Source organism: Alosa pseudoharengus, unplaced genomic scaffold, assembly GCF_046254945.1.
Source record: "Alosa pseudoharengus isolate Yale_2024_CS ecotype anadromous, Long Island Sound unplaced genomic scaffold, YU_APseudo_1.1 YU_APseudo_1.1_scf_22, whole genome shotgun sequence".
In the NCBI taxonomy this organism is placed as follows: domain Eukaryota; kingdom Metazoa; phylum Chordata; class Actinopteri; order Clupeiformes; family Clupeidae; genus Alosa; species Alosa pseudoharengus.
This window is the reverse complement of record NW_027468680.1, coordinates 14,310,067-14,336,973: the sequence shown is the minus strand read 5'-3', so window position 1 is coordinate 14,336,973 and position 26,907 is coordinate 14,310,067. Positions and strand designations below refer to the sequence as shown.

Here is a 26,907-nt window from a genome sequence, read left to right as displayed (position 1 = left end):
TAAAGAGAGAGCCCTACTTGCACCTGGCATTTGGTTCCAAGAGGCCTTGGTTTATAGCCAGATAGCAGATTGCCCTGTGTCTGCTAACGGGTGAATTGGGTGTGGTGGTGATGCCTGTAAAATGACTGGCAGGTGCATAATTAGAATCTGTTTATTTCAGTTCTTCTTGTCAAGGTTCCATCACATTTGCAAGGGGTCGACATAGAAAATGGAGGTTTGCTAGCTAAACCAAGGGCTGGAGTATCAGTCATTCCACACTGGTAGAAAGTTTTTTTTTTTTTTTTGAAGTTCCCATCCACTCAAACACAAATGTGTGCGCGCACGCACACACACACACACACACACCTCAGTCCTGACTGGTTTAAAAATCTATCCGTCTACTTGTGGCAATGGGACAGACACATAAGAATGCGAAGTGATAAAGCTGCATTCTTTTGAAAACATAACTTATATTCAAATAAAACAACAAAGATGCATTAACATTCCACACAGTCGTCAGACATAAGAATAATTTGCTTTCAACATAACGTGAAAGGAGTGTCAACTCAGGAAAGTGTTACAAGAGGGAGGGGGGGTGACAGACGGTAGAGGTTCCATGTTTGATATCAGCTATGATGCCTACATATACTGTGTCTCAGGAGACACACACACACATACGTTGGCAAAATTAAACAGATGGCAAAACTGAAACAATATTCCAAAAACCTGATATTCCCATGAAAAATACCATTTCAGAAGCATAATAGTTTACCATATTAATTTTTGTCTGAACACAAAGGCATCCTAATATAGTCACTGAGTACAGTTCCAATATTTTTATCCTAGGTTGGCCCAACACTGGTTACATATGAAGCTGAACTAGCTATGTCCTCAAAGCACACATATTATGATAGATAGGGGATGTACACACTTGTTGACAACCCAGTTGATTGTCATCTTCCTCCTGGTTACCACAACTCCTGCTCTACCTGCTAGTACAACCCACTGCAATGTCTACAATAACTGTGTGGACTGCTCTGATTTTCAGCTGCCCGATCAAAAACATCAAAAACATTTAAATTAAACATCAATCTTCAAAATCCTGGTAAGTGTACTCATGCAATAAATATTGCCTGATGTACTAGTAATTTTATTCACACAGTTTCATGAAAATGAATCCTGCCATCATTCACTTCTTCAAAAATGTGAATAGACTACTGATCGGCATGTCCACATAGTATCCTGATTTCAAAATTGGGGATGGGGACGGGGTAAAATACTATAAACTTTATTTTAACTTCACAAATAAATTCAGCACATAAACAAGAGAGAAGGGAAAAAAACAGGCTAATTATTCAGGGCTATAGTGTGGTTTTAGTCCCTTCTCAAGAGGACTCTTATTTTGAAAGGGCTGCCATGTCCTGTCCTCGTTGTTATTTAGGGGGAGACGGGGGATTGGTTAAGAGTCTGTCAGCCTTTTGAAACGCTCTCTCTGACAAAGGGTGTCTGTAGAGGTCCAAATTTCAGCTCAAAATATTTAAAAAAAAAGATCTGAGCATGTGTCGTCCTTTCCACACACCTCTTCCTACTTCCTTTTGAAGTGTGTCCTTTATGTTTAGGAGCTGACCAGCACGTAGATCATTCTGCAAGCACAGAAATTACACACAATTACAATGACCCTGATATGATGTTCATTGCGCTCTATTGAATAGATTTGTTTTTCTAAGTGACCAAAGCAAAGCAATCAAAGCAGCGTTAAAAAAAAAACAATGAAAGTGGACTTTAAGGGCCGGTTTCCCATCCACGGATTCAGCCAGGCTAAAAGCTTTTTCTTCTATGGAGATTTTCATTGAGGTTCCCTTTTAGTCTAGGGCTAGGCTTAATCAGTGTACGGAAAATCAGCCCCACAACCTGACTAAACACACATTTAGTGTGTATATATGCACTGTTGCACAAATACAACGCTACTTACCCGTAGAGATAGTAGAAAAAGGAGAGGAGGTAGAAGGCGAGCTTGCACCAGCCCTCTTTCTGGCAGTAGGCCAGGATGTCTGCGTTCATGATGGTGGTGGGGTCGTACAGGCCAGGCCCACTCATCACTGGCCGACTCATGTACCTGAGGGACACACAGCGATTTCATTTGTTCATCCATTCATTCATTTCTGATTGATGCAGTTACAGAGCAAATACTATTCATGTGCTATATTACTGCATATGATCAATATTTATGACACAATCTTACTTTTGTAAATGTAATTCAATTTACAACATCATATACCAGGTTACTGAGAAATTACTGCTTAGCTAGGAAGTACTCCACTGAGTGGAGGCTGTGCTCAAAGGAGAAATCCGTCCGATTTTTACATGGATCTTGATCGCTAGACGTAGATATGACAGTGCAAACTTTGAATTCAAACGGTTTCTTCACAATTAATGAGTTGAAAACGCATCGTTTTGTCACGTACGGGTCCTGTTCATGCCCCCAGACCTAGCGTTGTAGCTGACTAGGAGTACTGGCCATTAACTGCAGTTCGGTAGCACCGATTTTGGTCGTTTATTTTTCCTATCGACAGTAATCAGCGATGTCTAGCGATCAAGTTCCGTGTGAAAATCGCCCAGATTTCTCCTTTAACCCAACATTTGGAAATATCAAATATAAAAGGTGCTCTAAGCGATGTTGGGTAATGTCACTTCTGTTGCCGTTCAAACAAAACAGAGCTAGCTCGCTACTCCCGCCCCTTCCCTCCCGTGCAATTGAAACTCTCCATAACTCGCATCTCATCGGTGATTGGCTGTATAAGTATAAGCAGAGACTTTCTAATGTGGAGACACAGCACTCAAAAAATACTCCATAGAAATGCATGGGGCTAGTTTGTCACGCCAATATGGCCGTTGTCTACACATATCCCACCCCTTCCTTGGCAAAACATCAACATGTGAATACATTGAGCCAATCATATGGTGTGTTGTGAAGACATCGTGCCAATCATGTGTTGTGATCTCGCCACTGGAGCAAGATTGGGAGGGACTTGCCTAAAAGGACTTTGGTATAAGTAAGTATATATACTCTTTTGATCCTGTGAGGGAAATGTGGTCTCTGCATTTATCCCAATCCGTGAATTAGTGAAACACACTGCACAGTGAACACACAGTGAGGTGAAGCACACACTAATCCCAGCGCAGTGAGCTGCCTGCAACAACAGCGGCGCTAGGGGAGCAGTGAGGGGTTAGGTACCTTGCTCAAGAGCACTTCAGCCATGGCCTACTGGTCGGGGTTCGAACCAGCAACCCTCCGGTTACAAGCCCGAAGCGCTATAACCAGTAGGCCACAGCTGCTGGAACAGTTTACAAAAATGTGACAAAAAATATGTTTTAGCTTAGAAACCGTGCAACATCCCTTAGAGCACCTTTAACCAAGGCCCTTGAGATCTTAAGCATAGTGAAAGCTAATCAGACCATCAACACTGTTATAATGTGAATGGGTGAGGGTGGGAAGTGATGAGGACCCACCTCCAGACGTGGTAGGCCAACAGGGGCATGTTAAGACCCAGCGTGAGCCACTCAGCTGCACACAGGAACATCACGCAAAAGAACATGTGGATCATGTACTCAGGGAGCACCAGCTGCAAAGAGAACACACATACAAGGACACCACGGGAGACACATTAATTAGACACATCCACACAGATACACACGCACCACTCATAGGATGCATGCAGTTGCTTCACATCCTACTTTCTGACTGTGTCTTTCTTACTGCTTTCGCCCCCCTCTCTCTCCTGCTTTCTAACACAAACACATGAGACAACACACATTTATAGCAGATGCAAGAGCCACTCCCACACAAACAGCCCTGAGAGACTGACACAAACTCACACAAACACTTTCACAGAGGCAACACTTAAAAGTGTCCTTGCACGACCCTGCTTTATTAAGTTACTCAGAGCATTCTATTTTTGGAAACCGCCAGAAAAACACATTTTTACATCCTGACCAATCATCTAATTTCTCCTCCCAGTGGAAATGCATCTACCTGCCCTTCCACTTTGTAAAGTCTGGTCATTGGTGCTTTAAAGGCACAAACTAAAACAACAGCTGAGCTCAAAATATCATGCTATCTTAAGCAACAGCCACTGCAACCTCCACATCTCCCATCTAATGAAACACTTATCACCGTCTAAAAACTTCACCAACTCATTCCTCTGATTGCTGTCAATGTCTTCATTTAGGGCCTACATTTTTAGGCTATGTGCTAACGACTTTTCTGCTCAGACTAAACACACATACCATGTGTACATATAGAAAACTGTATATAGAAAACTTTCACATTCAGCTATCCAACCTTCAGGAAAACATAGGTGGACAGTACCAAAACAGGCACACAATCACTCTCACTCACTCACATACACACGTGTGTCACACACACACACACACACACACACACACACACACACACACACACACACACACACACACACACACACACACAGACACACACACACACACACCAAGCTTGGCCATGCTAAGGTGTGGTAGCAAGCTGGCAAAGAGGCAGGCAGCTAGGGCCCAACAAGGCAGGTATGCAGTGAGGGGGCAGGCGGTGCCCTTGGCTCCGTGGTGATGCCATGCAGTAGAGAGAGGCTGGGGGTAAGTCTGGGCCATGGGGAGGGGGCAGGTGAACACAGCAGGCAAGCAGGCAGGCAGGCCTTGGGCAGGTAGTGGGGGGTGTTTCAGTTTATGAGGGTGGAGAGAGGTGGTTAGTAGTCCTGCACTGTGTATTGCCAAAGCCCAACACTATAACACATCGTTTAGATCATTACTATCGCAAAAAAACGAAGATGAACTTTGTGAAATGAAGAACACTTAAAAAATAAAAGACTTTAACTTAGTATGATGTTCAGGAGCTGCTAAAAGTAAAAAAGAACTCCACTACATCACCATCACATTTGAAACAGATAGTAGTTGTGTGCCCCCCCCCCCTTCATTTTTTGATAAACTGGGGAATTTGACCAAACAACCAACCGTATGTATCTGTCTAAGGTTGCAGCACCTCACTGTTCCTCCCCATTCCCCTCGGCTGTCTAATCAGGTAGCTATGCTAAAGCCACTGAGCTTTTCAGCCTGAGAGTTGGACAGCCATCTGTTCCTCAGTCCTGAGACACTTTGCCTGAAGGAGCTCCCTGGCAAAATCTCAAAACTCACTACTTTCCTCTACCTGAGCTCTGATCTAACAGAGACAACCGATGTCCAAGCACAAAGAATTGATCTCTCTACTACAGGATGGTAGGCCAGAGGCCACTTAAAGATATTTCTGCATAGCAAGTACAAACGTGTCATTCTAGATGACTGCATCAATGTGCCAAGGGGCTGCACCATGCTTCAAAGCGGTGTTGTAAAAATACCCAATAAAATCTCGACTGAGAGGTCTATGACAAGTGTGTGTGTGTATGTTTGACACACACAGTCACAGAGAAACAGAGAGGACAAGAGGCAGTATGCGGTGAAACCCTCAGATGGCAGATAATAACCCTGGGCAGATTAAGAGGCCATGGGGATCCTTAGTGGCTCAGGCAGTCGTGTAATCCCACCCTGAAGCCCATCTAAATCTCGGCCTAAACATCGCCTCAATCTGATTTTACACACCAACAGAGCCACGAGCCAAATTACACACTACACCTCCCTTGTGCCAATGGCTATACTCGGCTCCAAGCCATGAAAGATTCCACGGAAACACAGATTTAGGACAGATACATAGAAATATTCTAACCCACTGCGATCATCATTGTGATACTTGCCAAATAAGAATTCATCCTTTTCAAAGATAGGATAAAGCATACAGGATAGCACCTAGGTGAACTAGCCTATGTGCATATCTTTTAGAAACTGAAATATTGTTTCAGATGTATCCTACTACGGATCCATAGTGAGAAAAACTGGAAACAACTGCTGTAGTTTCAATAATAGGGAGTCACAAGATCTCTCGTTGACCCACTGTAATTGGAATACTGGGAAGTCTGAGGGAGGAATCATATTTTGAACAGGAGATGTTCTAAACACGTGTCCACAATCCTGTATGATTAATACTGTATGCAAACAAAGGGTAGGTTGTAAGAGATCATGCATGTTCTTCGAGCTCTTGCAAGTCTTTTCAGTTAACACCCTGGGCTTTGTGGTTGCAGCAGACTTATCAAGGAAGCTGATGCTCTCAATGAAACTAGTCTGCTTTGCTGGCATACTGCCCAAGTCAAAATAGCAGCCTACACTATTCGATCGAATCTCAACACACAAAAATGTATCTTAAATTCCCAAGTGATATTATTCCTCCAATGAACAACAACTGGCCACAAAGATTAATTTACAACCAAGCTCAGCAGTTCTCTAGATTGAGTCTCGTGCTCTTAAGCCCCATCAAGACTGGACAGCTGATTATTTGAGGCAGCTCGTGGTGGGGGACTTATCAATTCTAACACTGGTTGCTATGGTAAATGCTGAACCCGCCCAGTATTTAGGAAGCAGGTGCAGCGTGTCAATCCTGTACCTGAAGCCATTACAGCTAAATCAACAGTACTGTCCTTAACCAATTCCTCCACAGCAAATCCACTGAAGAGGGCCAACTACTGAGGAGGCCAACATCTCTGTTCTTATGTAATTATTTAAGTGCATTAAAATATTAATTCAGTCAATCTATTGAGTCAACTGCAATTGCATGTACTGGCGATCTGATGTTAAAATTATACTTAACTGTACAGAATCTTGAAAATGGCTACAGTGTGGGTTTTGTGTAGTTAACTGAAAAGACATTTGCAAGTACTCCCCTCGTGCACAATGGACTGGACTGGACGGGACACCGCACTGGATCGAGTAACCGGAAATAGGTACAAACCTTCAAAGCAATTTTGACCCTTTTAATCTTTTTGACCCTTTCAACTGTCTTTGTGGCGTTAGTGAAAAAGGGGAGGATAAATGCGACAGAAACAACAAAAGTACAAAGAGCAGATTAGAAAATCGAAAGAAAAAAAACTAAGTGTTAGTGTTGGACAGTTGACAAGTTTTACTTTTGTAACTTCAAGAAGTCATTCAAATTCAGAACAGTGCAGAGACTTAACACAGCTTACTTAATGTGTATTACATGAGGAGAGACTTTACAATCCCCCCCCCCCCAACCTTTTCCCTCTTCCAAAACCCCAACACACAGAGAAAGAGAGATCCGGAAGGAACAGCAGCATGGATGCTGAGATGCGTGCACTGTACATACAGAACGTAGCATGCTAAGTTCACTCACAGGGTTCAGTGTGTTGCATTGGTCTATAGGGTTTTTGTAGTCTGTTTTCAGCTCATCAAATGCAATGATCTGCCAAAGAATAAGAAAAGATGTTATTTGAAGACGAGAAAAAACACTGTTGTAAGGGGTTCCATTTGCAGAAGACACAAAAAGTGTTTTTCATAGGACATTCACATCTTTACAGTGAAAATGAAATACTTATAGCCAAATAAATACATTCTACTGATATGAAGTTGTGTTGACATCCAATTTAGCCCCATGTGTCGAATGAATGCCTAGGTGTTCATCAATAGGATGTGTCACTGTAGTACTTGTTTGGAACAAATGATATCAGATGTGTAAAGTGAGCTGCGTGATTCCAATTACGCAGGCTACGCTACCGTGAGCAAACGACAAGATACCACGAGAGGACTCTTCAATTTGAAGTAGGGAGAGCATTGTATGTGGCGTCGTGGGGAAAAAACACCCAAGTGTCAAAAACAGGAAGCGATTGCTTTAGACAAGATGTCCAGAAACAAAAGAAATCCTGCCGTTAACTGACAGTTCCACTTTCTAGTCTGGTTAACCGGTAATGTAACGTTAACCCTAACCACACGGTATGCTAAGACAACGCTATTAGGTAGCAGCTAACCTAGTTCTAATGTTGACGTGGTTCACTTGGAATTCAGCTCGGGCAACATATTGTTTAATCAACATTGTGTAAGCTAGTAAATATTTTGTACATCTCTGTATTTGTTATGATCAAACCAAAAGGAAAGCCAACTACACTAGACGGAGCTCTGAAATCGTTAGCTAACGTTACAGCTAGTATTAATTTAGCGGGTTAGCTGCTAGCCATCAATGGAAGAGAATAGCTCTAGAAACCAAACATATCATAGCAAGGTTGTTGAGACCAGGCAACTGCGAGTTTAAGAATTATATGATTCCCTTGGAAATTGTTTACAGAATATAAGGGAACATGGGCTATAAGAATCCAGTGCATCTTTAACATTAAACAGTTAAATTCACATCAGCTAACATTAGCCTGCTATAGTTGGCTAGCACTGTCACAGAAACGACTGGGTGTGTGCCATTCATTCGGACTGAAGATACCGGGCTAACATCCCTTGGTATCAACCGTTAGTTTTGTTTAACGCAAACCACGACAAAACTATCTATAGTTGTATGAGCATCGCATTTACAAATCCATTCACAGTACACTTACGTGCCAAATGGCGAAGAATATGAGGGCCGCCGTCAGCAGCAGAGCAAGCATATAACAAAAGGCCGCGAATGTGAACGCCATTTTTAGCTAGAACTAGTGTCGACTGTCGAAACCCCAGTTCAGCCTAGCTAGGCTGCTTAGCTGTCCACCAGTTTGCGGCAACGTCACCTGGAAGAGACAGGCTTCTCGTAAGCTCCGGAGAACGCGAGAAGTTGGAGAAAAAACTGCATTGGGAGGAGTGAGTTTTAGTAAACTGAAGGAGGAGTTGGTCATTCATTGAAAATTATCTTTTTGTGTGTTTGTCTACGTCGCACCATCACACACACACACACACAAAATGCAAAAATGTTATCTGATAAATAGACTAGAACTAGGCTTAGTATAATATTTGGTCAGAGAGAGCAAATGTTCCAAATAATAAAAAAAAATACGTTAATAGTGATCAGTGTGTTTTGGCATTATTAATAAATAAAAATGATCAATAGGCTACTGAATAGACAATGCTTCTGTTTTATTGGGAGTACACTGTTGAGACACTGTATAAATTATGGAAAAATACAGACATCTCAAATACATCATCACAGACTGCACTGGGCAAGGAACAATGTTCTACATGACACAAACACTGTATTGTTGCTTTTTTATATAGAAAATACAAATAAGCACTTGATCTCAAACAGCAATGTGTTAAAGTAAAAAAAGTACACATCCATCATATATCATGTAAAACAGGCCACATATGGAGACACATCATTACAGGTTGGGGTGAGTGGGGGAGTAGGACAGAGAGAAAGCTATTCAGCACGGTGTGGGACAAGGAGACAGCAATCCTGATGGGGAACCATTTTGGAAAAGCTAATTAAAGAAATAAAAAATGCTCTTGAATACTTGAGTATACTTGCAATCTTTCCCAAAACATAAAAAGGAAAATAACAATATTTTACCTCAGGGCAGGCTACAGAGGTGGACTTACTAACTAGATTCACCAAATATCTCTAATGATGAGAAAAAGATTAATCACTTCCACAGAGTGTCGATAGAACTGACAAGTCAAAGTAGCCTCAGAGCCAGACCCACATAAAAATGTAATTTGCTGCCGCTAGGGTGCATCTAGATTTCTAGGCTAAAGTCAAAGTGTTTTGGTCAGTGAATTGAATGCTACCCAACCACCAGTCATGAACTCTGCAAGAATCTGCCTTCACAGTTTACAGTATTCTAATGCTATCCCTCATGCATCATTTTAGTGACCACCTCAGTCCTTGAGGTGGTGTCTCAACTATGAATCATTGCTTGCAGTATGCAAAGTATTACTCTTCTTTATGTTTATGTTCACACTGAAAAACAAAGTGATATTATGTTTCAGGATGTTTATGTTGACACAGGCAACCTCAAGACAAGCACACTAAGAAATGCATGCATATATTTTTACAGTGTTTTGGATGGCTGAAACATCCTCTTAGGACAGTTATTATATATGGGATAGCAGTGGTAAACAGCAGAATCAAAATTCACAGGGGTACTTAGAAAACCATGGGTGATAACATTACTGATTGTTTAACCTGTGAATAACTTCAACATATCATAATAAAAACAGGATTCAATTTTTGTATGCAGGAGACAATTTTTGTATGCAGTTGCTTGAAGAGAAAGCTCAAATTCGAAAAAGATAAATTATTCTTGTAGTTGCAGTTATGGTAATTGTTTGGGGAAATCTAACCAAACAGAACAACTAAATCAATATTAAATCAAATTCAATTAAATCAATATTACCCTAAAACTGACCAGATTACCCATCTGGGTAATTTCACATAATCTACACATGATATCTATTTGCCCCAAAATTGCAGATATTTAAATCTCACTTAAATCTGTGTTCCACCGCAATTACTGAGATTAAAGCACCCAGTGGCAAACCAAGGCTTGGGATGGACATTTCATCTTTTCACTGCGATAACATTCAGTTCCACACATACACACACAACAGCAGCATCTTAGACTTGGCCACTAACTACACTCAAGAGTTCTCGCTCCTCTGCCTCTGTTTGCATTGTGTCCTCAGAGAAAGCCACTGGAAGTTAGCAACACAAATACACTAATGTTACCTGTGATTGGTGGAGATGCTCATATTGCACCGATTAAGTATAAGTATAAATACTTTTTTGATCCCGTGAGGGTCTCTGCATTTAACCCAATAAGTGAATTAGTGAAACACAAACAGCACACAGTGAACACACAGTGAGGTGAAGCACACACTAATCCCGGCGCAGTGAGCTGCCTGCTTCAACGGCGGCGCTCGGGGAGCAGTGAGGGGTTAGGTGCCTTGCTCAAGGGCACTTCAGCCGCGGCCCACTGGTCGGGGCTCGAACCGGCAACCCTCCGGTTACAAGTCCAGAGTGCTAACCAGTGGGCCACGGCTGCCCACTGCTAAAGGTGTCAATGCTAATTGCTGCACATACTAAAAAAATAAATACTTCAAAATAATGAGCCATGAAGATACAGACAGCACACACACACAATCCATTACTTGTCAATCCATTACTTGCCATGTATCAGTGTGTCCACAACATTGTGTTTGGACAGCGCAGAGATTTTCTGTTATGAAATGTGACTGTTTTCAAAAGGACACAGTGGAACACATTATCCCTAATGCCATCTCTGTGCGCACGCGCACAAACACACACACACACACACACACACACACACACACACACACACACACACACACACACACACACACACACACAGTCTTACACCCCAATACACTGCTGCAACCACCTGAAGACACCCGATATCTGTTGAGTTATTAGAGAACTGGAACATCAAAAATGTGTGTTCATGTAAAATTGTGATTTAATAAGGATATTCAACAATATCTGCCACATTTGGGGCATGTCAATGAGAACCATTGTATCAAACAATTTATAAATGAAACCTCTAATTAATTAAATTTCAAGCAAGTTGGACCAAAAAACAAACATTGGTTACATTTTTAAGACACACTCAAGTAAAGTTGGTTTGAAACAAAATTAATAACCTTCCTATCACTCTAACCATCTCATTCAAGTTAGATACAAAAACAAGTTATGTCCCAAAAAATCGGCAATGTGCACGTGCCATCATCAGACATACAACGCAGAACACAATATACTGAGTTTTGAGGAGGTATAAATGTGTTAATATTTTAGCATGAACTCAGACCTTTAAAATAAATCCTTAGATTAGCTTTTCATAGTTTTCTGTAAACATTCCAAACTAATCCAGTGTTTAATGCATTCTTAGAAGATTCTGTTGTTTAGTGTAAATATATAAAAATTCAGCATTAATCCAAGCGTGTTGTGAGACATTCGTTGTTTTTTTTATTATTACTTTCAGTCTCACAGTTGTTTAGTAAGAGAGAAAATATTAATGAGTTACAAACGAGTTTGTTTATACATACGGACCTCTTCAAAGAGAGAGAGAGATGAACAAATACAGTGCACACCCCAGACAGACACACCCACAATGCACCATGGAGTGACAGAGCGCTCTAAGAGCATCTCCAGTGGGGTGCAACTCTAGTTCACAGCTCTATGCTTGAAAAGTCGTTTGGAGAACAGAATAAAAGATCTGCTTGCTGGATATCAAGTGTGTTACATCTAAACATGGTCACATTATAGAAAACCCCAAATGCTCTCCCAATGGTGCTTATGTTATCACTCTCTCTTTCCTTGTGCTTACTTGGATCAAGTAACATAGCTGGGCCCATCTATCAATAAAAAAGGATGGACAAATATTTGGTCACAGTTGTTGTCCATTTAGAACAATTATTGTATCACATGGGGAAATACTGTCTGAACCCATAACCACCTAATCATTTTCATCATCTTCTGCAACAGTACGTAGGGTGGTGCAAAATGTATTTTTTGTGACTACTTAGTGTTTCACTTTTCATTGCCCTTTTCCACATACAAATTAAAACAAAAGAACCTAGACTGTCTGTCCAGGTTTGTCTGTTGTGCATTCACTTTTAACTGTATGTCTGTATTTTAAACATGGGTCCACATTTTAGAGTTAACAACCCTTTTCCAGATTAGTGTGTTGGATAGAACTGTCAAATGATTTAATGGCGGATCGTAGTGAGGTAAATGGCAGTGTTGAATCAATACTAGACAATCACAAAAATCTCATGAGTTAGTTTTGTCTGGAACCAAATGTCTGTTTCTAAAGAGGTTTTCAACTCTCAAGTTTCATCTTTGCCTTTTTGATGTAGTTTGGGTCCTGTGTACACATGCATCAGATCTACACTGGGTTGGTGAAAGTTAAGACTTCGGATTTAGGGAAGGTGGTGGAGGTTAAGACAGAGCAGATAGTTAACTGTGGTAAAGAAAATGGATTAGGATTTGTTCTCCCCTTGAGTAACGTGCATCGCCCTCGCTCGTCCTCTCCTCCGATGCTGCGGGGTGGAGTAGGGAGATCGAGAGCGGCTAGCGGAAAAATCCCAGCTTCTCCCTCAGCCACTCCTCAGTCAGGTCTTCAGTATTCCTGATCTCAAACACCTGTCCAGGTGAGACACAAACGGAAGTGATAGATGGTCATGCGCTTATAAAGAACATCAACACATACATGCACAGACACACACACACACACACACAATCACAATCCCTATACTCCTAAAAGTCCTGACACACTTATCGTCCTCTATAAATAGAGTGCTCTCTTGCAGGCGCAAAGGGAAGGGTAGCCAGTGAGCCTGGCTAGTACTGACTGTGTGCTGAAGTGTCCTTGAGCAGAAAACTCAACCCTTAATTGCTCCCACCATCCAGAAATAGGCCTTGCATGGTCGCCTCTGGCGTTGGTAGGTAGACATAAGACATTAGTAGAAGAATACTATATATAAATGCTGCTCATTTACTATTTATGCAGTTACACTTGAGGAGGCAGAGCATTGCAATAAGAAACATGCATGCTCAAACATACACAGAGAGACGCTGGTTATGTGAAGGCTAATTCAACGTAGGTAAATTCAAGTACCTCAAAAATGTGCTTTCTTATTATGGAATGAATTTAATGTTTTTTTCCCTGAATTGAAAGAGACTGGATGCACGAGACTTTAAAAAGTCTCATAATTCATTTCATAATAATGATAATGATTTATCATCTTGGAACCTTTCACATAAAAGTCTAAGTAAAGAACATTTGGGAGCCAAGTCACAACGAATCTGAACAAATCCGAATCTCTGTGGGCATTTTATCACAGTTGTACAATTAGCTAAACTTGCCAAGTTACCCTGGCAGCAATATTTTTAACCATATTTTACAACATTAAATGCAGGATGGTATTTTAAATACCCTGTAGCAACATTAAACATCCATTCCAAGCCAGTGGTGCTTGAACTGATGACTGGGTGGGGGTGTACACTATGGAACTCTCCTCTGTGTCCATTTTTTTGCCAATAAAATGTTCCAAAAATATAATGCTTTTGCCATCAGATGTCACCAAAACATAATGCATTTATATTTTGAATGGAAGATTATTTTGGTTGCCTCAACAACACATACAGTAGCTATAGCCATTATCAATTCACAAATGTTTTGCCAGGGCTAGCCCCCTGCAGCATCTCAGTAGATGTAAATGTCATCGTAATTGCCTCAAATCTGATTCCCAGTTATAATTCTGACACAGTGGAAAGATCATACCATGCTGATATAATTTCATAAAGACTGAGCACAGTGCAAATATCATGTTTACCAGTAATACACAAGAAATGCAAAACCTTACCTTAGTTAATTCTACTGTTTGAACCAGTTTGTTTTTGCTCCCAGCGTACATCATTTGTTGTTCTGGTTTGCAACCTGTGATATGAGAAAAATATAAATGCTGAGCGGTCATATTTTTATAAAGTTGGCCATGCTGTAGATATGTAAATGCAGTGGGAAAGGTGAGCCTAAATGTCTTCATTGACAAAACATATTTTTAGGTATTGTGCAATTACTGTATATATATGCACATCATTAAAAGTGGTCACAAGAAAATATTCTACTCCTTGAATAGATTACACTTCCCACATTATGGAAGTACATTATCACAGTGACAAATGGGAACATTCAGTCAAATACATATGATTTTAGAGTAAATGCATGCAACATTCATGACCTTGAACTGTACAACATAAAGAGTGCAACTTCAAAGTGGTGAGATATTTACCAACAGGACTTGAAAAGATGAAGCAGAGAGGGTAGGACACCCGTCCGTCATCGTGCACATACTTATAACTGTAGACCACAAATGTACCTGAGGTTAAGGAGAGAAAAAAACACTACCAGAGAAAACATACTATCTATCAGCACTGGACTGGGTTGAAACATGCTCATGAAAGACCATACACCTTCCAGTCCAATGTACATCTGAAGTGCCCGTTTGCATGCAACACTGCTCAAAGTAATCACTGGGTGGTTAGAAGGTGCATTTTCCAAATGAAAGGATATCTTGGTTGTCTTTCTGGGAGTTCATCCTTCAAGTCATCAGGAGAAATGTCCTGCAATGAGAAGATACTAATGAGATGCTTTTAAAGGTTGTGGAGAGTTATGCTAAACTCACATCATGTGAGAACTGTTCACAGTGAAGGTATTATGAATGTAAAGGAAAAGATGGTCTTCTGGATGACAAAGTGAATGATAGGAATGGATAACTTTTATATGTTTTGTTTATTGACATTTTAACTTGCTCTGCCTAGGCAGATTTTGTTCAGCCAGAGTTCATCCATGCAAATATTGTGGTCATGACTGGACCAAATGATGATACAAAAGATAAGAGCAACTCACAACATTCAAAACTCCAGTCAGAAATCCAACTACCCAGACTTGCAGTTCAAAGAAAGTATTCATCCCAAAATGATATGTAATATTGTGGTGCCACATGTTATATCCTAATATCTGTAATTCACCCACTTAATATCACGACTGAATGTATATTAGAAACTTCAAAATCATTCCAAAAACTTGCCTCATGTTCCTCATCAAGGATTACCAGCTGTCGGTCCTTGTCAATCTTCACTGATGTAAAGACAAGGAAAAAACATTTTAACACTCAATTACTGAAAAAGACATCCCATTTATATCAAGCCATTAACTCCTTAAATAACCAACTATAGTTTAGATTCAACTTTACTTTATTGTCATTGTGCAGAGTACAAGTACAAAGCCAACGAAATGCAGTTTGCGTCTAACCAGAAGTGCAAAAGAGCATATAGTAATATGAGCATATAGTAATATGAGCATAGTAATATGAGCTTTACATATTAAGTTGGACAAAATACTCAGTTGTGTTGGACAAGCTGCACTGAAGCATTTCCCAACATGATACAAAGTAGAGTGAAAACATCATAATGGAAACATGAAAGGAATTTCTCTCTACATGGAAGCTTTAACTTCCCCTCAAGAAAGTGTAGGCAAGAGTGAATCCACATCTTAGAGTAAAAGTTAGACAGAATGGAAGACATTGTCGTAAGGTACTGTTTTACCATAAATGATCTCAAAGTACAGATATGCACAGCAAAAGGAAAGAAAAGACCATTATTACACCTCAGAGACAACTTACTGATAATGGCGGCATTGTTGGTCTCCTTTCGGAAACGAAACGCCCGCAGTTTTTTCACTAGATCCTCATCAACATCACACACAACCAATGATTCACTCTGTGGGTGACAAAAGTGTCAAGTTTAGAAATAACAGCTGCCACAAAGGTACACCACAAACACCACAGAACTGCTTCGAATTGGATGTTAACACATTGCTGACAAATACCATACTAAAGTGGTTAGGGCCCGTATTCATGAAGAATCTTAATAAAAGCAGCTCATAACCTGTGAATTTAAATGAAACTCCTAGGAATAATGGGCATGAGTCTTGAAATTTAGGACTAATTTAGGGATACGGAAATATAAAATGCTTTGTGAATATGGGCCTAGGAGGACCCATAGCTGATGATATGTGATTTCACAAGACAGATGCACATTTTTTAAGTATGGCTGAAAATAAAACTCCAAGAAGAACACTAGACGTCTTATCCTACAAGCTCTCAAACTCTTAATGTTGCCAACATTCAATGTTTCAGCATGCCCAAATACTTTAAGAAAACTCCACAAATGCAGACAGTTGTTGCAAACTGCTGTAACTTAGTTGTAACCTGGCTGCTTGCAACTGATGAGCTGTCAAATAAATGGCTGACAAATTAAGTTTCTAGACCTAAAATTGAACTCTTCATGTAAGCGGATTGCCTCTGTTCAACTGCAGGCTACACAGAAGAGTTGAATTGGTTACCAATTCAGACACTACTAACTGATTACAATAGATGTTTAGTTAGAGATATGATTCTGCAGTTGAGATCAATGATCCAGCACTGTCGGAATATGTAGCCTGTTCCACGTCAATGTAGGCTGACGTTGCCTTGCAACACCTCACATTGTGAAGGTCCTATATTTCAGCTTCTATAATTCCTTTGTTTCGACACAAGTCTGCAGGCCATTTTAGAATCGACGAATTATTAAAAACATGGTCGCTTCCGCTTAAAAATCAATTCCCATTTGCCAGTCACATGGATGTGATTTTGCATTTCCCTAGATCACGAACAGGTTTTCGTTACTTGTGGATCACAAGCTAGCTAGCAAAGTACAGGAAATTAGGATTTTGGACGGTATGGTAGGTATGTCTGTCTGCGCGATGTAAAAGCATTCGTACGTCACAACATGTGGTCAACATTCCCACTACACAACAATTAAACAGCGGACTCTTGAAACATATTTATAGCCAACTTTCTCCAAACTCGAAAGATGCCGGAGGGAGGGCTATGCTAGCTATGCTGCGCTCCGTGCATTGACATGTTGCAGCACATCACAATGAATTGGGTGGAACTGCATATTTGTCTGGGCGATATGGAGTGGAGCGGTACAGACACACGACAGTCTCGCACACATAAACAAACCCCCGGACGCAATCTCGGAATGAAGGCCACAAGGCTAGCACAATTACACACACAGCGATATTGTTTAATTTGTTTACGTCGTATTTCTTTATGCAGTTCCCACTTACCATTTTCGCGAAGCGCAGACTCAGATTGTGTGGACCTCAGTGTACTGTAGTTTTTTCAGCCAAGTCTTGTGACTCAATTTCGACCAATCCTAGTTCTTATCCCCCCCCCCCCACCACCGACACACACACACACACATCACCACCACTCCAGATCTGTCAGACAAGGGTTATCGTAAAGTCAGTTGGATGTCAAATAGACACGTCAAGGAATTGTAAGCTTGGATTTAATCATTTCTATAGGTGATGTGGTCATGCTGAGGAAGAACGTTGACATGATTAGGGCTCTGAAGTTCAGGCCTATATTTATCCAAGTTATTACCATGATATGGTATTGGGCAGAGAAGAGAGTCAAGTCTAATCAATGACATCCTCGTTAAAATAATTAGCATCGAGGATGAATAGCTGTATCCAGCTTCTGCCATCACTGCTGCAGTTTTTTTCTTAGCTGGCTACAGTATAAGGAATTTCACAAAATGTTGAGCCTAGTATCATTCAATCTGATACTGGAAAGCCATTTGAATTTGCTTTACATACAGGGTCACTAATGATCATTCAGAATATTCCAAATTGTACAATTGTGCTGCTTTTACTCTAGCAGATGACTATCCGAAAATCACTCAGACAGGTTACATTTGGTAGTTTGAATATGATTAATGTGAGTCAATGCCTATCTATAATGAAAGAAAACATAACAAAAATAATTGTAGCTAGGCCTACAAGTCTGCCTACACAATGTCAAGGTAAAGGTCAAGCTAGACTAGACATTGGTGTATTATTTGCATGACTTATTTCACTTGCAACATAATTTAGGCCTTTTAGAACTGCTACTTAAGGTTTGGGAATCATGCCTTATTTTGAGGATGTCACGTTGAGACTATGACAACTAATGTTTTGTTATGGGACAGCCTATGAGTAAGCCTAATTAATTACACATCCATTTTTACATCCAGTCACCTGATGAAATGAAACTGCACAGTTCCACAATGGAAGGAATATCGTCATAAATACCTTTTGGGCTACCGTACAGTGGAAATGAGTTTAATCTGTCATGCGCAGTCAGACTCTTCTGCCCAACCCTCTGACAGTTCGGGGTAGTCATGTGGACTGCGAACCTATTGTAGATCTTTATATAAACTGGATGGGCCTATTTCCTTCAAGTTGACTCCATGTAGTTGCACTCATGTACTAGAAGTCTGTTTATTTTCAACGCTGCGCGTAAAACACCATGTTCGGGTTAAACGTACTTCCTTTGTAGAGTTGTCTAATTTAGTTTCACCATCACTGCACTGGTGTGGTGAATGGGTGGTCCAGAAACCAACTAGCTTAAGACACAGAGAAGAGGCCCACATCTAGCTGAGGTAATGTTACAATAGCCCAATGTATACAATACACATATCAGTACCTGCATGCAGCTGGCTTCGAATGTCCACGGTTTGTTTAATAGTTACAATGTAATGCTAACAGAGATAGAACACGCTTGCTACATTGAATCGAAGTGAGAGATACGTTAGCTTCTTAGCTGTTTTGTTTGAGTGTAGCTTGCTAACTTATTAGCGTGATGTAAACTTGGAAGCGACGACGAGCACAAAGAAAGCAATGTAACGCTATCAAAGAGTTTAGAAGGGCTTCTATACTCTTTGACGTTATTTAATTCGGCCTAAATCGGTTTACGACTTTGACTCACCTCGCTCTTGCTTGCGACTTGCCATTGATTTCTCTGTAATCCGAATCCACATTCTAGCCACTTAAAAACTCTTGTCTGTATTTTACAGGCCATGGAAGATTTTTCGGTAAGTTTTTGTTGTTGTTTTTATTAACCTATCCATCAGGCTATAATCATTTGTTGGTAATTCGTGTTGACTAACTTACTAAAGCAGTTAATTATATATAGCCCACTGACATCAACGTTACTCCAAATGTGTGTATTCTAATGCTTAACTGTGAAATTGTGGTCGAAATTATGCGGATATTTTAGCTCCATTATCCATGCTACTCTACGCCATACCTATATTGTGATGGGATGGAATGGAACGCTTTGCCAGCCCTCTCACCAACCACACGTCAATCAAATCGCTATTCAATTACCACCAAGAAAGCTATTTATAAAGACCTCATTTGCAATCTCTGCTTACCTGGATTTACAATGTGTTGAACAAAAACTGAGCTGGCAAAGATGTTGAGTGTCTGACCTTTAACATTTGCCTAAACTTTTGTAGCTGCACCTGTTCATTTTCTAAAATAATCTGCCTGGTGTGAGTGAGTAGTCCTCTATAGAAGTTTGATAGTCTTCACACAGGTAGGCCTGTCTAGTATTAAGATTTAAGATGATGCCCCAAACACATTTGATATTATCACCATCATCCTTGCTTGTAGCTAGCTGATGCCATTGCAGACGATGTCCCGGGAGCAGCCTCCAAACAGGGCAACACAAACCCCTCTGGTCCAGGGCCCAACGCTCCACCACCACCCACAAACCCCGGATGGCCTGGCTCAGCCCCTGGTGGTCCAAACTACCCATCTGCTGGAGGCCCAACCCAGCCACCTGCCCCAGGTGGGTTCCCTGGTGGGCCCTCGGGTCCTGGAGCTCCTAACCAGTTTCCAGGACAGTACCCATCAGGTCCTGGTGCACCCACTGCCCCAGGGGGCTACCCACCAGGGCCGGGGGTACCAGGACAGTTCCCTTCCAGCCCTGGAGCTCCGGGACAGTTCCCCTCCATGCCAGGGTACCCACCAGGCGGGGCCCCGCCAGGACAGTTCCCTGGAGGGGCTCCGTCACCCTACAACTCTGGACTGTTCCCCTCCACGCCGGGCGGGCCACCAGGACCTTTCCCTAACATGCCTTATCCACCCCCTGCAGGTGGGATGTACGGGCCTGGAGGCCCTGGAGCTTTCCCACCTGGCCCAGCACCGGGCTTCCCAAGCGGAGGGTTCCCTCCTCTGCCTCCAGGATCATGGGGATCTCCCGGCGGCGGGTTCCCTGCTCAGCCAGGTGGCCCTGGATCTTATGGACCAGGGCCCATGGGCCCGTATGGAGGACCTGGTGCTCCAGGAGGGATGCTTGTGAGTACACATCCTCATGTCCTTCTACTTTCCTTCACTCCTAGCATGCCTTTCACACATTAAGTCCCACATCAGGAAGCAATACATAAAACTAAGATCACATAAACATGGCAAAAATATGGTGCTTTAGATGATATGCTTTATGTGTGAAAGGTGTGTATTGCAATTTCTTCTTATCTCTTCTCTACTATAAGCACTGACTAAGAGGGTGGGTCTAAGCTGTGTAAAGGATGATGCTGTATGGCTTTCCAGCACGCTGAAAACACTCTTGGACATTCTTGTGTACGGCTTTCACTGAAGCTGAAACTAGTGTTTTAATGTCACTTCACATAGCATTATTTGGTGCTTGGGTATAGCAAGCATATTTGATAGGGAATCCCACACATAGGTCCCTTATGTCAGCACTGTCGGGATTGGTTGATACATTGAGCATTAGATTGATTGTGTCGGGGGTTAGCAATGAGCTGACGCAGCACAGATTCAGGCAGAGTGTGGGAGTCCGATGTGGCAGATTGGGGTTATATGGTGTCTAAGACAGCACTATGTGTTTCCCTTGAGAATTTTCAGGAAGCACAGAGGAAATTAAAGTGAAAGAAAAATGGGAGAAATATCCATTGATCTACTGTATCAGCACACAGTAAGGGATGTCCACATCCTCAAAAGTATTGATCTACACAAGAGAGAAAAATTCCCTTTTCCGTTCTTTAGTTGTGGTTTAAGGGCATCTAAACAATGGGAACATGGTGTGAACTTTTGGTGTAAATAGGCTGTGTGTTCTCTGGGTTTTTGGCTTTATAAAGCAATCCTCTATCACAACTCTGCTTGTTTCCCCCATTTCCCTGTTGTCGGTGCGTGGCATGCCTAATATTCTTATGCCCTCATCTGTGTTGTTGGGACTGTTTCAGTTTTGCTTTCTTTCTTTTGTCATATTTTTTTGTACGCCGGCTTCTTGTCTTACGGTGATAAGACTGGGTTGGCTCTGTGGCTATCAGGTGGTGCAAAGGTTGTCTCGGGCAGAAGAGAACGCTATTCAGCTTCACCCACTAAAGCAATAGAAACAACCCAGAACGGACCGATTGAATAACACTGCCACGTCTTCTTATTTTTCAGCCCCCCTATAGACCGCCATATTTTTGAGTGCAGGCATCTGAAAGCCTTCTGCCGCAGCAGAAGGACGATGAGATGAGATGAGATGGAGGATGCAGACAGCTCTTCACTGGCTCCTCTCTAATGGGCCCTTTGCGTTACAGCTTCAGCATCACAGAGCCAAGCTGTCAGAAGCATCTCACCGCTTTTTGATTACGTTCACAGTCCCTTAAACACCCCCTCCCCCCGTTTGGGACCAAATGGTGCCTATTTTTCACAAATGAAGCACTTTATTATTATCATTATTATTATTGCTATTTTGACTACATACATTTTTAGCCGAGTATTTTATTTCAGCAATGCTTAATCACTGAAAAAGCACCTGCTTACTTAAGAAACACTTATGTTGATTATGTTGAACGTTGTTAATGTGTTACTGACTGTGCCAGGTCAGTGTTCAGCTGTCCCCTGTCTCACTGAACTTCTACAGGTTCTTAGGGAAACACCTACTGTTAGCAGTGTGCAAGCCTCACTGCAACTAAAGAGAAATGTAGAAAAAATATAGCACACCCTTGAACCCTTGACTTGAGTCTTCAGTGAGAAGAGCCTTTCTCATTTTTTCCAGATTAATTTGAATAACTAATTAGGATCTCCTGTACTCGATAGGAGAAGAGTGCATGTTTTTACTTTCATCAAATCTGGCATGGGAATGTGACCTGCATGAATGAATGTACTCCAGCTTTTCCCTTCTGGCTGAATAAAGACCAAGTGTATCTTTTCCAAAGTTGTTTCCAAAGCTGTGTTCAATGACACTTTATATATTATCACAATGAAACACAATGACATGTATAAACACTCACTTTACATGTAATTTCTTTTTGTAATTTTGAGCATGATTTCAGTGTTGGGTTCAAGTGTGATTTGTAGGCACTTTGGTTATTTCCACTACATGTCCAATGTAGTGTTATGCCCTCAGCCGTGTTACGTTGGAATGTTGGGTGTCTGGTTTCTGTGGTTTAATGATACAGAAAGTGTACTTTGACAAGACACACCAACTGGGAAATGATTATGATGTTTCCACAAAGCAAGTTATGTATGTAATAAGCAATGTTTCGAGGTACACTGTAACATCTCTTCGCACAGGTAAACAACATACATAGGCTACATCCTACTGATGTATCCAATGTACGTTTATTATACCTAAACAATACATCCACACATGTCAAAGTACTTCACTCAGAATTCAAATACTGTTACAAAGACAGATTACACTGAAGCCTGTGTTTAATGCACATTTACAAGGGGCCAAACCTAAGGCCTTTGCTGGTATGTCATATGGTGAGTCATGGGGCGTGGTCAGACCTTGGAATCTGGGCAAAGGGATCCAATGGGGCCACTGTGTTGTCATGGAAAGTGTTGCCATGGGGAAGCCAGACTGTCACAGTGTTGTCATGACTCATGGACAGAAGGTTTGTTTTTATTGATAGAAGTCTAAAAAAAAAGTATGAAACACTGTTGTGAAACTTTTACTTTGGATGTTTAGTTCTTCCACATGTATCCAGTGTTTCCCCACACATAATGGAGTTTGTGACCAGAATGAAAGTACCATTGGCCACAGAAGGTTAAAAAATGACAGGGCTGCACATACACATATCAGGTTGAAAGATTGTGAAGTTGATGGTGTGCTGGTGGCATTTGAGGTCCGACACATTCAGAGCATGCTAATCACTTTAACTCAGTCAATTTTGTTAATGAGCAGTTGCTCTGAGGATTTCCCTGGCCAGACCGGATCCCTTGGTGAAGTATTTCAATGTGGCAATGCCCACTGACAGACCCACCCTCCTAATCTGCTCTTGTCGATGATGTGTAGTGATATTGAAGTTTCGTCTGTGGTGGAACATGTGATCGTGACCTGTTATGTACTTCCTGTTGTCCGTTTGCCGTGTCCTGCAGCCAGTGCCGTACCATTTGCCTCTTCATGCGGGCATCATGCCTCACCTGCTGATCACCGTGGTTGGAGAGCCATTCCCAGGAGGAGACAGGTACACCACTCAGGCCTTTTCCCACACGCACACTCACAGCAGCAGACATATACCCACAGGGTTTACATGGATCCTCGAAATCCTTGAAATCTTCTGAATTTGAGAAACGTAATTCAAGGGCTTTGAAACTTTTTTGAAAATAGACAGCTCTTTTAAAGTGTCTGAAATTATTTATTTTGTGATAGAAAATGGAAGAGATCATGTACTCTACCATTGCTGTAACACAGCGTCCACACGTGAAGGCTCTGTTTTTGCAAGCTTCTATAATGCCTGTATGTTTTTGTTATTTGAGTTAAGTTGGCCTGGAAATTCCTTGAAAAGTCCTTGACCTTTTAGATGTAGGAATCCTGTTGATATTTCTACTCCTGCACTAGATTGTGCTTCATCCCCAGCTCTGAGATGCATCTATACCCACGTCATATCCCATGTCATTTATCGCCCCTCTCATTTTGGTTGTATGTGTTTCAGGTTCCATATAGATTTTGTGAAGGGTGAAGAGGTGGTGTTCCACTTCAACCCCCGTTTCCCTGAGCAGACCATAGTGCGTAACTCACAGCTGGGTGGCTACTGGGGTCCAGAGGAGAGGGATGGGGGGTTCCCCTTCATCCAAGGCCGACAGTTTGAGGTAAGAGAGGAGTCTTAACACAATCTGTATTTCACATATGCATAGAATTGTGTTAAAACAACATATGTTTGCACAGTGTAATTTTATGCTGTAGTGTTTTTGTCTGTCTTTGCTGTCTTTTATGTCTGCCTGTTGCCTTTCATGTTTATGTTTGCACATTGAGCTTGGAGAAACGCAATTTCATTCAGCTGTGGACTTCTTGTTGTATGGTCTGAATGTAGTAGCTCACTTTGGCTTTAGTTATACTGTATACCTGAGCATCAAAATGAATGTATACACTTATGCTGCACATCAGTACATGACAGGCTCCTACAAGGATTATAGGGCCACCACAACAGTACACAACCTATGCATAACTGTCAGTGATGTCTGTATGTTATGTGTTAAGTGGAATTTGTAGTAATTCATAAGCAGAGACTTGTCACTCCAGGTATCAGTGCAAGGAAGGTTTATTCAGTGTTGTTCGGATGTAACCACAGATGGCTGACTTTCACACCATGTGTTGTGTCTCTGTGTTTCTCCACAGCTGAAGATCCTGGTGGAGCAGGACTGCTTCAAGGTGGCAGTTGATGGAGTTCACCTGCTGGAGTACGAGCACCGCGTCGGGGGGCTGGAGGAGGTCACGCTCGTCCGCGTGGAGGGCGACATTGCTCTCTACAGTGCAGGCCCCAGCATGATCTAAAGACATATACACATACACAAACACACACACACATACACACACACACACATACATGCTCTCTCTCTCGCTCTCATTCTCTCTCTCTCTCTCTCTCACTCACACACACACACACACACACACACACAAACACACACACACATACACACACACATACATGCTCTCTCTCTCGCTCTCATTCTCTCTCTCTCACACACACACACAAACAAACAAACAAACACAGACACACACACACAAACAGAGCTGCTGGACTCAATATATCACAGAATCACAAAGAGTGCAGTTGAGTTCATTATCCCTCTGTGAGAATAATAATGCAGTAACTCCTACAACCTGCATTGGGATATGACAGTGTTTCTAATCATAGTTATACATTGTATAAATTAAAGTATCCAGTGAGGGCTGGGAATATTGTCTTGATATTTTTCTGTGTAGGCGGAATTCAACTTTCACTTATTTCTGCCTCCGTGATGGGGCCAAAGGCTGGTTTATTGCTGTGTAATCACGATTCAAGAGTTGAACTGATTCAGTGTACTGTTCGGACACATTAATTGCTTTGCCATCGCTTGGGTTATGTACTAAGAGCCACATGGAAGCTTGAGCAGCTTGTGCCAATTGCTTTAGCTCCTATACAGTACCTATATCAAAGTGTTTGTCTTAAATCTGCAGGCCTTGTTTACTTTCTCCAGCATGCTAAAATACTCGAAATGAGTCCCTCCTTTACCGTTCGTGCGAACACAGGGCAGAAACAGACTGAAGTATTCCCAGCCTTCAGAACTGAGAAGCAATTGAAGGAAAATGTAGTTGTCTGTATAATGGCATTGGAGTCCTTGGCAGACCACTCTAATCAGTCCATTATTCACTGATCTTGATTTGATAGATGTCTTGTCAGACTCGGCAAAGCCCAGTCTTTCTATAATACAAGAGATTTACAGCATGTGGGTGTGAGGGCACAGTGATTTCACCAGTTTGGGATTTCTTAGAGCAACACAACGGTGGAAGAGTGCAGAGTCTGAACAGCACGGGAGCACAGCACAAGTTGATATTAACTCTGAGCATGGGAGTGTATGACACCCATTACTTAAAGATAACGTGAGGATTTTGGATTTCTCTTTTGCTTTTTAACTTTAACCACTTTAGTTTTCTCAGAATACCAGCAGCTGTTGGTTCTCTGGACTTTTGTAGACCTGTTGATGATTTATGTTACAAAAGGGGGAATGCCCCCAAGAACAATGACCCATATAGCAACCTCCTATTGTTATAATATTTTAGGTTTGTGAAAGGGGATATATGTTTGGAGTGGATTCAGGAATCCCCTGGAGTATTAGTCATTAAAAACAGTTACAATGAGTAGCCTAAATGTTACCTGAATGAATCTCATAGCTCAATAATCTCATTATTGCAGATGCACTTGCTACTTGTGTTTGTCTAGATACTTTCTTCACAAGAAAACTGTCTGTATCTTCATGCTCTTTGTCAACACTCTCAATTGGTCAATGAATTAATTGGACTTGCCAAAGACACTGCAACAAGAGTTAGTTATTTTTAATTTTTTAATAAAATGTTACATATGACTAAAAAGGACTGGCTTGTGTTGTATTGTATATTGTGTTGTGTGATATTTTATGTCTTTCTTATTCATTAAGTTTTAGAGATCCTCTAATTCTAAATTTAGAGATTTAACACAAGCATAATAAACATAGAAACACTCTAAGAATGAATTACTTAGAAGGGAAACAGATTACACTTTTTGAAGATCCCAAAACTATCGCTTAAAGAGCTGTGGGTAAATCATTCCACCAATGAGGAAAAACAGAAGAAAAGAGTCTTGACTGTCACCTCTTAGTGACACACAGTGAGGTGAAGCACACACTAATCCCGGTG

At 41.4% G+C, this 26,907-nt stretch overlaps 3 protein-coding genes across 5 annotated transcripts; 1 reads left to right on the top strand and 2 right to left on the bottom strand.

Annotated features, from left to right (window-relative positions):
• Nucleotides 1–135: 135 nt before the first annotated feature.
• cnih1 (cornichon family member 1) lies at nucleotides 136–8,648 on the bottom strand. Its single transcript, XM_076300658.1, has 5 exons — nucleotides 8,466–8,648; nucleotides 7,262–7,330; nucleotides 3,490–3,602; nucleotides 1,952–2,095; nucleotides 136–1,622 (listed from the first exon to the last, which is right to left on the bottom strand). Exons 1-5 carry the CDS (start codon nucleotides 8,544–8,546, stop codon nucleotides 1,595–1,597), a joined length of 435 nt encoding a protein of 144 aa, XP_076156773.1. The 5' UTR covers nucleotides 8,547–8,648; the 3' UTR covers nucleotides 136–1,594.
• Nucleotides 8,649–8,955: 307 nt separating this feature from the next.
• gmfb (glia maturation factor, beta) lies at nucleotides 8,956–17,601 on the bottom strand. The gene is made up of 7 exons (XM_076300656.1): nucleotides 17,532–17,601; nucleotides 16,042–16,138; nucleotides 15,448–15,497; nucleotides 14,931–14,980; nucleotides 14,650–14,732; nucleotides 14,224–14,297; nucleotides 8,956–13,000 (listed from the first exon to the last, which is right to left on the bottom strand). Exons 1-7 carry the CDS (start codon nucleotides 17,532–17,534, stop codon nucleotides 12,929–12,931), a joined length of 429 nt encoding a protein of 142 aa, XP_076156771.1. The 5' UTR covers nucleotides 17,535–17,601; the 3' UTR covers nucleotides 8,956–12,928.
• A 1,170-nt stretch (nucleotides 17,602–18,771) lies between these two features.
• On the top strand, nucleotides 18,772–25,263 carry lgals3a (lectin, galactoside binding soluble 3a). Of its 3 annotated transcripts, XM_076300654.1 has the most exons (7): nucleotides 18,772–18,889; nucleotides 19,304–19,321; nucleotides 19,905–20,082; nucleotides 20,389–20,591; nucleotides 23,631–23,719; nucleotides 24,188–24,344; nucleotides 24,871–25,263. In XM_076300654.1, the coding sequence occupies exons 2-7, from the start codon at nucleotides 19,307–19,309 to the stop codon at nucleotides 25,024–25,026; spliced, it is 798 nt and encodes a 265-aa protein (XP_076156769.1). In that variant the 5' UTR covers nucleotides 18,772–18,889; nucleotides 19,304–19,306; the 3' UTR covers nucleotides 25,027–25,263. The 3 variants fall into 3 exon arrangements, with proteins under 3 accessions (XP_076156769.1, XP_076156768.1, XP_076156770.1); XM_076300653.1 differs by having other exon boundaries at nucleotides 19,905–20,591; XM_076300655.1 differs by lacking the exons at nucleotides 23,631–23,719; nucleotides 24,188–24,344; nucleotides 24,871–25,263 and adding an exon at nucleotides 21,702–22,461 and having other exon boundaries at nucleotides 19,905–20,591.
• Nucleotides 25,264–26,907: the final 1,644 nt, after the last annotated feature.

Excerpts from the sequence above, each read along its gene's own strand:
- gmfb (XM_076300656.1), bottom strand. Across the intron at positions 14,733-14,930 it reads CTCCCAGAAAGACAACCAAG|ATTTGTGGTCTACAGTTATA; the intron begins ATATCCTTTCAT and ends AACCTCAGGTAC. Across the intron at positions 13,001-14,223 it reads AAACAGTAGAATTAACTAAG|GTGTTTGAGATCAGGAATAC; the intron begins GTAAGGTTTTGC and ends TCACCTGGACAG.
- cnih1 (XM_076300658.1), bottom strand. The coding sequence starts at position 8,546 with ATGGCGTTCACATTCGCGGCCTTTTGTTATATGCTTGCTCTGCTGCTG. Across the intron at positions 7,331-8,465 it reads TATTCTTCGCCATTTGGCAC|ATCATTGCATTTGATGAGCT; the intron begins GTAAGTGTACTG and ends ATTCTTTGGCAG. Across the intron at positions 2,096-3,489 it reads TTGGCCTACCACGTCTGGAG|GTACATGAGTCGGCCAGTGA; the intron begins GTGGGTCCTCAT and ends TGTGTCCCTCAG.
- lgals3a (XM_076300653.1), top strand. Across the intron at positions 23,720-24,187 it reads CCATTCCCAGGAGGAGACAG|GTTCCATATAGATTTTGTGA; the intron begins GTACACCACTCA and ends TATGTGTTTCAG. Across the intron at positions 24,345-24,870 it reads TCCAAGGCCGACAGTTTGAG|CTGAAGATCCTGGTGGAGCA; the intron begins GTAAGAGAGGAG and ends GTTTCTCCACAG.